Consider the following 12,328-nt stretch of genomic DNA (forward strand, 5'->3'; position numbering starts at 1 on the left):
TCTGTCGCAGAGGTGCGAGGTTTCTGCAGCACGAAGAAGTACCGGGACCAGGAGCTGGTGCTCGCGGACCTCGTCATCGGCACCATGTCGCAGGAGGACTGCCTGCAGCGGTGCCTCAACAGCGTCGACTTCGTCTGCCGCTCGTTCAGCTTCGAGCACGACACGCAGACCTGCTTCCTCAGCCACCACACGCGCAAGTCGGCTCCCAAGGGCGCCACGCTCCGGCTGCCTGGCACCGACCTCGTCGAGCTCGGGGCATGCTTCGATGGTGAGTCTCGCGGCGGTGACTGTGCGTATCTCGGATCAGTGCCTACTTCTCCTGTAACTCTTTTTTTACGAGCTCATGGCAGAAAGCTGGGCTAGTTGGATTTCCGATTACTGATGCATTTCCAGCACTTCTGAAGAAACGCGAGAAATCTGAGAGTAAAAATGAACGGGAGAGAGAGGACGCTGGTCTTCAACTGATTTTAATACCGGAGCATACACCCACGTGGCACGCCGTTGCACAAGGGAGAACTAGAATCGTGGCGCATGCGTCAAGCCACTCGTCACAGATGTTCATTACGCAAGTTTCGACGCAGATAGTCACACTGTTTCATTGTCAATGCGATAGAGGCAGTCCTAATAATACATTTATCGGACTGTTTCTTTTCTGTTCTCGGCTTTGAGGATCAATCTGCATCTTTGGTCTCTGTACTTTCCCATACCTGGTGTGCTATGAAACAGAGGTCTGCACTCGCATCGCTTACAGAGGTCTGCTAAGCGGCCTGATCCCGCTAATGCCCGCACTATGGGCACGATGTTCCCTGTTTGTCGTTTACGTTGCGCTCAATCTGGCCAGCGCAGCACTTGCCACATGACAGGGGGACGCTACAAGCAACGCCCGTACGGGACGCAATGAAAGTGGTGGCGTTCTTTTTTGAGCAGACAGGCCCTTTGTGCCTTTTGAAACCCGTCTTTTAATAGACACCTCGCCCTGACCCGCACAACCTTACACCGCTAGAGAGGCGACCGATGGGGTCCTCACGGTGGGGTGTTGGCCATAGCGTTAATATAGCGAACTCTACAGGAAAAGCTGCGCATAGCGCCCATGCATTGAAATGTTGCCGCTCTGTGCAGGAGCGTAGGCGCGCACGACGAGGCGCGATTCAAGCAACACCGCATAGATAGCACAAGGCTTGTTCACTCCGATCCGTGTCGTCACGCTACTGGCCCGAAATTTCCATTGCCTAGGCTGGCGTGATGAAAGCGGTGACGCCAAAATCACCGCGGCTTACTCGGGAGCATATCCATTAGATTCTGTGGCAGTCGGGCTTGTAGCATGATGTCATGTATGGGAGTGAACAAATCTTCTGCTATCTAGGTGCTGTTGATGCACGCAGGATGCGCAATCAGCGCGATCACGAGCCTCGGTTATTTGGCTAATTAGTCTACTCAATATGGTGACGACATTTAGCTCAGGCGCCTGAGAATGCGTCCCTGCATTAGCTGCAATAGCCCATTCTCAGGTCTGCAATAGCTCAGGCCTGCAATAGCCAATTCACTTTACACGTTCTCCATGCGTAAAGGCTATGTGTAAAAGCTTATTTTTGCATTATGTTTAGATTATCTTATTCGCTACGAATATGACGTAGCAACATGTCGGCATTTTCTGTGGTTGCTATCTTTGTCGCCAAGCTTTGCTTTTAGTGTTAGTATAATAACTCTTTTCATGTTGGTGTCAGCAGGCATGGTAAGCCTGGTATACTTGACCGGTAACTGCCTCACAGATGTATACTTGCCAATCTGCATACAGTTCTGCTATTTGTGCTTTTGGCGCTCAATTTAAATTCACTTCTATTACTCACTTCGAGGGCGTAAGTCCGAATCCCGCCGCTGCCACCAATATTTACACCAATACACCAACGCGCCAGGGTAAAACATATCTTACTTTCTTCAGGCACTTTCATCAGTCTAGTTGGTTGGTTGGTCGGCTTTCCTCTACGAGTGGTTCGTTCCCAGTGTGGGGGATTGACCAAGGATCGGGCGAGTTAGGAAACTAGTCTAGTCTAAAAAGAAACTCATTAGAAATTTTGAATCGATAAAGAAAAAGGTGAAGTTTTAAAAATTAAGATTTAGAAGTTTAGCAAAGAAATCGGCCCGATTCAATTATAGACCTCAGAATAGCTACACCGACATTTCTACGATAATTTCCTACAGAGGAGACTCAAGATAGAATATCGGGAACTATAAGAGTCTTCCGTATGGCTCATCCCAAGCAGCTTCAGTTTCCTCGACTTTCATTGTCTTGCATGACTCACCCTAGTCTTTTCACCTGTAACATAAAAATAATTGACCGTCTTCTCTAACTTGCAGTTACGCAGGGGCGCGTCCGTAATTGAAATCAGTTACGCAGACTCTTGCGTGCTAGCTTGGAATGTGGATGTGCGCTTTGACAACAAAAAGTAGGCCGCGGCAACTTCCTTGGGTAAAGTAATTGCTTCTCTCATACGCGATTGTGTGTTCTTTTTCTCGCTTCTCTCTCTGTTTTTTTTTTATTCTTGTACTTCACTATAGAGCAGCTACGACCTACTTCAAGTAGCACACCAAACGCGAGCTAACTTGTACTTTGACATAACCCCGGGACCGGTTCTAACCAACCGGTAACAAGTGAACTGAACCCATTTCACGAAGCGATCGCTTCAACCACGTCTTTGTGAATCGAGAAGAAGGGTAACGCAAAAGGCAGGTAGTTTGTCTCCACGTGTGCCGGAGATCTAAGGATAACCACGTTACCGCCCGTGTGACTGCTAGGTTAGAGCGAAGCTACGATGCCTGACACCGTCTGTCAACCCTGCTTAACAGGCCTTAGGAGAAAGCATGAGGGCAAGAGCGGTCGGTGAAATGGTCTCTCGATAGGGGAAACAGACGCTGTAGAAACAGCCATACCATGATGGCTACGGAAACGCTAGCGTCTGGGGTGAAAGGCGGGCTCTTGAGTTTTTTCTTCCCGTCGTTATATCTCGAGGATCTTTTTTTGGCTTTTAACTGCATTGTACGCACTAAGCAAAGCGGGAAACCTATCACTCGCTGCTTGCCCTTAACGTATCGCCCCATTTTCTCGGTTACGTTTCTTTTCGCCGTACCGAGAACCGTCTTACGAACCCGAGATCCTGATAGCCTTGCAGGGAAAAAGTGCAAAAGGTAGCCCGGCGTTGCCGAAGAACGGCGTATACAGGAAGGAGACTTTGATGGACGTCCGCGGGAAAACGAGGCGTAAAATGCAGGTAGGGAGCAAACGGCCCGTACTCTGCTCCTTATTCTTCGATGGCAAAAATTGTGACATTGCAAGCAACGACAACATCGTCTCTCGCAGCTGCTTAACGGTTCGGAAGGTTCCCGACTTCCCTCTGGCCAGCGTGGAGGACGGGCTTCCGGGCACCAGTGCTTTCCTTCTTTCATTCTTTCCTTCTCTTCCTTTATTTCTTTCCTTTCTTGCTTTTCATTCTTCTTTCCTTCCTTCTTTAGTTCCTTTTTTCTTTTTCTTTCACTCCTTCTTTCTTTGATTTGTTTCTTTCTTTCTTCCTTCCTTTCTTTCTTTCTTTCTTGCATGACAGCACTTATTTGCCTTGCCTTCTTCGTGGATGATACGAGTGGCCGTCGAGGCGCTAACAACTTTGTGTATCAGCCGAGCCTCGTTTGAAAGGCCATTGCGAGAGGCGTCATTTTTCGAGAATCACCACCCTTAGGCAGGGGGGGGGGGGGCGGGGGGGAGGACTAGAACGAGGATTCTAAGGAAAGCAACAGTGCCGAAGCTACTGTATACGAAAGAAGAATTTTTGACGGCAGCCTAGGCGATGGTGGCATTCGACGATCTGCAGCTGCACTGTGCGTAGATCCTTCGTTTCGCCGCGGGGCGCGTTGTGAACATCGTTGCAATAAACTTGGCTGCAGTTCGAACCTTCTGTCAAATTGTGTGCAAAAAAGCTCGTTGCCTTGTATCACTTAGTCTCTCTTACATTCGCGTATAAAAGTATGTATTCCTTTCTTTTTATTGAACATGCTTAGATTGCTCTCGTGTGAGCGGTAGGGTGCGCGGCCCTTGCAACGAAGTAACCTGAATAACGAAGAATTTTGGAAGTGCCGAGCACTTCGTTATAAAGGTGTTTGATTGTATATACATTAAGTACTTCGAAACACAGCCAGTCTCCAAATTTTTTTATACCACCTCGTACTTCAACAGAAACGAATATTCGAAAATTTACACTAGGGGATTCTCAAGTCAAATACGAATCGAATAGAAAAGATTCTATTGGAATATTCGGCTGCCTCATGTGTTGCTATATTTCAGATATGGTAACCAGCCGTGGTGGCGTACTGGCTAAGGCGTTGCGCTACTATAAGCCTGAGGGCGTGGGATCGAATCCCGGCCGTGGCGGTGCGGCCGCATTTCGATGGAGGTGAAATGCAGAAACGCCCGCGCATCGGGTGCATGTTAAAGAACCCCAGGTGGTCGAAATCCATCCGGGGTCCCTCACTACCGCGTGCCTCATAATGAAATAGTGGTTTCTCAACGTAAAACTCTACACTTTAATTTTCTTTTCACATGTCGCAGGAAATTGCACCATGTTCTTCCTACACGCACGATCAAGTCAAACAGCAAATCGTGGTACCGAAAAAAAAAATTCAGGAGCAATTCCACCCTGTTAAGGTGGTTGACCAGCGATGCTGCTATGGTGGTATTTATTATGTTGGTATAGAGTTTTGCTGGTATGTAACTATAAATATAATTATGTATATGTTATTTATGCGAAATACAAAGAAATGTGAGGCGCGCGCTACGTCACGCACTACCCCATACGTATACGGAGCTACTGCCGAATGTGTTTTACAACGCCGCTCTTAAAGACGCAGCTGTTGTTGACGCTGCTGCGACGGAGCGCCGTTTAGACGCAGGTGGCCGTTAAGCCGAGCCTCGACACGAGCTACGATAGGCGTTGACTTCGACGCAGTCCAAAGGAGCACACGCAACACAACATGTTTGTTTGTAATTCGCGATTGAGCATACTTCCTAACTAATCAGCTGAATGAAACTAGGAAAGTCTAGAGGACTATTCTAGTGGATAAGTATGGGGCTATCCGTTTCCCTTCCGGTAGAAGCCCATGTATTGACACCAGATGGGAATTCCACAATATTTGCAACTTCACTGTGAACTATGCAGTTACGAAAAGTAAATGAAACTCGGCGTGATGTCAGAGTCGTCCTAGCGGCTAATTGTAATATAATTTGTTTCGGGATAGTTTCGTTAAAACAAGAGTTGCAGCCGTTTTCTGTAGCCATACTCCCGCCGTAGATGCCCATGTATTGACAGCAGACGGGAATTCTGCAACGTTTACAACTTCACTGTGAACTAATTATGACAAGTAAATGAAACTTTGTGTAATACAGAGACGTCTTAGTGGCCAATTTCAGTGAGACATTTTCTCAAGATACGTACATTAGATGGAGAGCTACAGAGCATTCGGGAGAAAGTTGGCTTTGCCGCTAGGCGTTTTCTGTTCACCGCCACGTTTTCTCCGGAGGGTAGCCATATACAGCTTCGCTGTAAAGGTTATGCTGTAGAAGACTGGTGTCAGCCCCTATTCAAATGACCATGCACCCCACTATCACATCACTGATTGTGCCAGTAGCAGGGCAACACTGCCTGTTGAAACTGAAAAAAAAAAGTTTTTGTTTTCCCCTTCAGCTTCAGTAGTGATTAGGCCCAATCAACGTATCCATGCCTTAGAAACCGGACGCCCTTTAAGAAGTGCCGTCTTGTTACGTTCCTACTAAGAATAGATCGTGTCCGCAATTTCTTTTCTCGATTGAAATAGCCGTTTTTCAGCTGTCATTCGTTCCAGCGGCTGTGACTAAATGAAAACGAATGCTTATGATCAAAGCGCCTCTGTCTACGTCGTGTCAGTCCGTGATATTAATCCGTAGCTTTTGTAACAGTCGTTGCTTTTGCCCGTTGTACCAGGACCATTACAGTGCGCAAATGCTGCCTTTGCGTTTCACGTACCATCGCTTTTCACAAGCCCATTTGGATACTTCTGCAAGGTCGCCTGATTTCATTCATCGCATACACTTCCAGTGTTTTGTGAGCGATGCGAGTGCATGATTGTTAAGCAATCCTTTTAAATATGGTATCGGTGCTTTCGTCAGCGCGAACACGGCCGCTGAATTGAGAAAGCAGTCGGCCTCGTTGCGTGGGACAAATTAACTTTATAATAATGATTTCGCAACGAGCGTAATGATCTTTATTTTATGTGCTAGTAATGGCCTCTGAAAGGCTGAGACAAAAAGCGCCCTCACTCGTTGAAAGCGAACAGAGAGGTCCCTTCAATTGCCGAGTTGAAAAGCTTGGTCGAGGGGCGGTCCTTACTTTTTCGGTGCGGGAAATGGCTTCGGGGAGCCCTTTTGTCTCCCACGAGAGCACGCGCAGCTCGAAATAAGCAGAGGACCGGCGCAGGCACGCATCGCGCCATTGTTAGGACGTATTCACGGCGCTTTTCCATTGCAAGCGTCAGTAAAAAGCGTACAGCGTTGTAGAGGCTGGAGCCAATCAGGAGTGCCAGCTTGCCCACCGTGCCACTGTATCGCTCCGCGGCGTACAGCATCGTCTGCGACAGAGTCCTCTGCTAGCTAGCGTCACCCAATCAGGAGTGCGAGCTTATTTGCCCACTGAACGACTGTATCACTCCGCGGCAAAAACATCGTCTGCGACAGTGTCGTCTGCTAGCTAGCGTTACCCAATCACGAGTGCGAACGTACACACCGGAGCATTGCATTCCTCCGCGGTTTACAGCACCGTCGCCTGGCTCGTGTCTACCATGGGGGATTTAAAACAAAGTGAACAAAATAAAACCGTCTTAAGGTCAACCAATCATCAGCAAAAGCTTGCAAGGCGCAGTGTAGTGTGCCTCCCCAGTAGCATGTGTCGAAACAAGAGTGTACTAGGCAGCCGTATCCTAGTACACTCTAGTAATAGTAGTGGAGCATTCTATTCGTCTGCGGCGTACTACATCGTCTGCGATTCAAGAATAGTCTCTGTCCTCTCCTAGCGCCATATATACATGACACAAGCGACAAGAAAGAAAGGATGACAAAGTACTTTTATCAGTGTTGTTGTAGTAGGAAGAATAATACCTTGCATGTGTTTATTTTCGCTAGCCACTCTTATTAGGCAGTTGGCGAAGCCCTCTATGTTCCTTAGACCTTGTCACACCTGTCGCGCAGGTAAATTACATAGAAGCGATAGATAAGCCTAAATTCTCAGCGCGGTCTTCAAGTTTTCTCTGTCCATTTCTTGAGATCGATAAGACACATTATTATTCGGAAGAAATGTTAGAGTTAACGCTCATGTTGTTAAATTTTGTGTTCAAAGCGCGGTATAGTGACAACTTCAGCGTTGATGCCACAGGTTTCAGAGCATTTTCGTCCATTTAAGCCGTTTTTACTGAGAGTTGTCAGGGACTTCATATGTGTTTCTATTGGCTCGTGGATTCAATCCGGTTTTTCTTAGTTGATTAATATTTAACTACCCCCCCAACAGGCACTGTCAAAGGTCATGTCATGGGCAGTTAGTGCGGAACATTTTTTTAGCGCGACTTTTCGACTCAAATTAGTCTTTTTTTTCATTTTGTGTAGCTTACCAAGTCTCTTTCTGCACTTCCCCCCTTCCATCTAACTCCGTGTTAGACAACTCTCCCGATTCCACAAGTGTAATCCACCAATCAAGCTGTTTAGTGCCCCTCTACAAATGTATCAGATGATTCGTTAGGGGAACCTCATTGCTTTCACACACCTGTATAGAGAATAGGTCACTTTCGCTGTGTACTATCTTTTGGCGCGCGAAAAAGTTATTCAGAACCGCAGTACTGGTGTCGAGCCCGCGTTCCAGTCGCAAAGCACGTCACACTCACGCCCTGATTGTATCAGCAGCAGGACACTACTTGGTGAAAAATAAAACCTCTTTCTATACCCACTAGCTTCGGTAACTATTTGACGAAAGACAATAACGTGTTTTCATAAAGAGCGAAACAGCGACGCTAATATATATTCGCATAGAGACGAAATCAATGTTGATGGGATGAGAACTGGCGTGGAATAAGAAACATTGGTTGACGCACCTGCAAGTAATATTTTGTTTAGAAAGACAACTTGCATACGCCCACCACGTCGCCATTTTGCGCCTTTGTGAATGCATTCTTCTGCAACGCTATCAAAATACTTTCTGACATCTAAAAGTTCCTAAACGTGTTGTTTCTGATCATAAATGTCAACCTTGTTTTCATATTCACCTTGAAAGGTTACCTTTATGTTGCGCAGATGTCAGAGAGACTCGGCACTACACTGTCTGACTCGCACTGTAGTCGGCGCGCGGCAGCCTCCTCAAGCGTGCATGGTTTTATCGAGATAGACTTGGGCCATCGAACATTCGCAACAAAAGATGTTCCAAATGAACTGATCCGGAAGCCTTTTTAAGGCAAGCACGCACCAATTCCTCGTACGATTTGAAAGAATCGCAGCTGTCCTTATTCTCGGTAGTCTCGCACTTGGTCCGTGAACGTGCTTTTGCTTGCATATCGCCGCGCCGCAGGGCGAGTGGAAATATGTTATATATATTTTTTTTCTTTTTGCCATACGCGATTTTGAGGACAGCGCCTCCATTTTATTCGGTCGGAAGAGCCCTGCGTTCATTGTTAACGTCTTCGTGCGACGGTAGCTTAACCGATGAATTGAGTCAAGTTAGAATGACTCGAGTGAATGGTTCGGAGACGGAAGAATGGATGCGATTGAGGCCCGGCAAAAATGAAAAGAAAGAAAACGTGAGAAAAATGTTTATGCTTTCATACGCCTACACATCGTTATTGCATTGCACTCCAGAAAAACCCTGTCAAAGTTAGCAGCATCTATGGTTTTCAAAGACGTAACGGGCTTTCTGAGTTGTGAATGGGACAAGAACGACGAGACGGAATTGGCAGTGGCACATGGTCGAGTCCATGATCGGAAGGCGGTATTGCGTAGGTTTCCCGTTGTTATGTATATTATAAGAAACACCCGGGAAGTGATGTCGCCAATGTAAGGATTAAAATCGGAATACGTCGCAAGTTGTTGAAGGGGGGTATGTGGGGAACGCAGAGAGCAGTAGTTTTTTTGTGGAAGCCATAGAACTTGGCGAGGGAGCCTTATGATTTAATACTTAGCGTGGCAGTAGACGTTCGCGTGCATGCATAATTGAGCAGGTGAGGCAATCGTACGATTCAAAAGTGGTAGGACGCTTAAAAGGATCCAATATTTGAAACCCAGATCCTTTTACAAGTGCGCCCAGGTGACGGCAAATAACCGCCTTGACTTTTGAAGTGAGCCCTTCTTCAAAAGCCTGAATGCCAAAGTTAGAGTCGGTGACCGATCGCACCTGTGTATCCTGATTATAACTGCGTGCTTAATGATGTTGTAGACGTGAGCTTGTGTTGCGTATACCTATCTTGGTCTTTGGCTGCACTCTAAATTTCGTTAATATAATGCAATGCCAAGCAAGCCACGTATCTATCCTATTCCCATTGTCTCAGACTTTATGCGAGCAGGATTATAGCAAATTAAATGCTCTCTAGGTTTCATCGTAGTAGATAAATTGACGCAAATGCAATGCCCTTTTTTTAGCAGGAGTTGCCAGTTAGCCCGGCCTATTTTGTCGTCTGCCTGCCACGTGCTAAACCTGGCCAGCCAATAAATAGTAACTTCGAGGGCAATATTAGTCACGCTTTCCCAAGTTCAGCTGGCAACGTTGACGGTCAGATTCTGCACAGCTTCCTGCTACTGATGGGAACACGCTTCAACTGAAGCCGGCGCTGAATCCAACAGCAAAAATTTTTGACAGCTGGCATGAACAAAAATTGACTTCGCATAATGAAAACTGTAAAAGTGCCAGTACTAGGAGACATTCAATTGGCGTCAGGCACTGCCATGGTGCCACAAGACGGCTGTATCTGGTGCGTTTCCAAGACAGGCATGACTCTGTGTTTCACAACTCTGGAAAAACGCGACTGCTTTCTTTTCTTACTGCTTTTTTTTGTTGCTCTCTGCACATACATTCTAGTGGTGGTCCCATGGCAAATCGCAAAAGAAAAATTACCTTTAATCGAGACCGGCTTACCCTGGATAACTACTAGACAAAAGTCCTTGGTTTGCGTTGAAAGCAAGCGTACACTCACCCACAAAAAGATGAAGATAGGGGACATCTTGGTAAAGAATAGAAGCGAACGAAAAACCTTAGCGCGGCAAATGACATGCTATTCATTCGTATTACTGTCGCCACTTGGTTCAGACGAAATTTTATTCCACCGGACTATAAGGGATTACAAGACCCGGCAACAGACGCGCCAAGAGATGAGTGCTTATGGAGTGTGGTGTCCCGTCACATTTCAACCTTGTTATGATTGCGAATCGACACGATTTTTTCTCACACAAACCTGTCATCGTAATCATATTCCTCGAGAATTCACTGTCACGCCTGGCGTTATTTCTTCGTCGCCCTTTTTCTCGCGTTCTTGCGCTTCTTCTTGGTGGTCGTCGGTCTTCGTTTTTCGCAATTAATGAATGCCCTGTCCTTCATACGTTTCACTTACGAGTGTTTTGACAGCGCGTCTCGGTAACGCTAAGACTGCTTTTTGACACCAACGAGCAAAAGCGGTGTTGTGGAGAAGTAACCGTCGTCCGGGATGGTTTATCTTACTCAGTGTCCCTTGCAAGGATGAACTCTTTATGGAAATCATTTTTTTTATATCTCGCCATGAACGTTTCACTCTAAAAACAATTATGTTTTATCAAGCTTTCCCCTTTGCTGGAGGTATTTCACTCCGCTTTTTCTAGAATTGTCGAGCTCCCATGGGTGGTACGTCTACAGGGCTTGAGTCCAATCAAAACGCACGTACGCTTTTAGGGCTAATGAATACGCTGAAAAGAAGGTAAACACTGGACGGGCACTCCCGGCCCCAAGAAGAGGGTCACCAGCGCTTTCTTTATTTGTAGGGTACGCAGCTTTCAACGGTTTCTTTAGCGACATTGTTAAACCTTGATGAAATTTGTTACGAGAATTTGCTCTTGTATAGCCAACTGCATGCTGCCCTTCTATAACGAGTTTTGTGTGCAAAGCTTCTCAAATAATAAGGACGTGCATCTTATTCGGAAGTGTTCACTGATACCCTCATTTTCAACACTTGCTGCTTTTATTTCACGCGAAGCACCTATAGAAATGGAAAATGTCGAAATATCGAAGCGTAAATTTTGAACTTATAAGTAAACTTGCTGTTTGAGGCAGGGAATTCGTACGACCACTACTCTCTCTCTCTCTCTCTCTCTCTCTCTCTCTCTCTCTCTCTCTCTCACACACACACACACACACACACACACACACACACACACACACACACACACACACACACACACACACACACACACACACACACATGGCTAAGAATGTACACGCGTTTGTTCCATATATCTCAACAACGAAGATATGCGGTTGCGCATTTTTTTCGTGAAAGTAATCCTGAAAGCAGTGTAGAACAAAATGTTGCCGTAAACGGCGCGCATGTCTCGTGTCAAGGGTAATGGAAAATCAACGCAGCGTTTAAAAAAAATTAAGGCAAGCACTATTCGCACACAAATTACGAAAGACCGTAATTTCCTGAGCACCGCGCTCCGAAAAGCACAACGTTTATGCTAATTCGTTTCTTATTGCCTGAGAATTGTCGCTCCATTCGTTGTCTTCGCCGTCCCTGAATTCAAATTGAATTCCCGCCAGACGAGGGTAATTCCGCGAGAACAAAGACACGCGCTCGCGCGAAATTTCCCTCCACCTCGACGCCTTCGCTTTGCCATTGCGGTATGCTAACGAGTACAAATGTTTCCGCGCACTTTCCGGAACTTTCGCATTCCAATGTGTCCTCTCTCCTCTGTTTGCTGTTTTGTTATTTCTATCTGTCGGTTCTGTTACTTCGTTATTTCCTGAAATCTTTTCTTTTTAACCTCGTGTAGCCCACAAAGCATTTCAACTCCGTCGAAACGCACTTTTTCTCACTTTATTTCTGTTTTCTTCTTCTAAAAGGGCGCTGCTCTTGCAGATGCCAGCTGGCTCCAAAAATTACGAATTTAGGGTGTAGGAACGTTCGAACGTTCTTATACGAATGTCATGAATTTCGCCGTCTCATTTGAGAAGTATTATTGAACGTTTCTGAATATTTGCAAATGGCGCAACATAGCACATGCGTGTGACTTATCAGAGCCGCATGGGCGAGTTTG

The 12,328-nt window shown here is 46.3% G+C and overlaps 1 protein-coding gene across 5 annotated transcripts in view; it reads left to right on the plus strand.

Annotated features, from left to right (window-relative positions):
* Positions 1-12,328, plus strand: part of LOC139049596 (uncharacterized) — a 279,537-nt gene that overhangs the window by 198,823 nt on the left and 68,386 nt on the right. For all 5 annotated transcript variants that reach the window (XM_070525168.1, XM_070525169.1, XM_070525166.1 and 2 more), the window contains one exon: positions 11-268. In XM_070525168.1, coding sequence (XP_070381269.1) covers positions 11-268 — 258 coding nt within the window. The remainder of the gene's footprint in view (positions 1-10; positions 269-12,328) is intronic.

Source organism: Dermacentor albipictus, chromosome 9 (genome assembly GCF_038994185.2).
Source record: "Dermacentor albipictus isolate Rhodes 1998 colony chromosome 9, USDA_Dalb.pri_finalv2, whole genome shotgun sequence".
Taxonomy (NCBI): Eukaryota; Metazoa; Arthropoda; class Arachnida; order Ixodida; family Ixodidae; genus Dermacentor; species Dermacentor albipictus.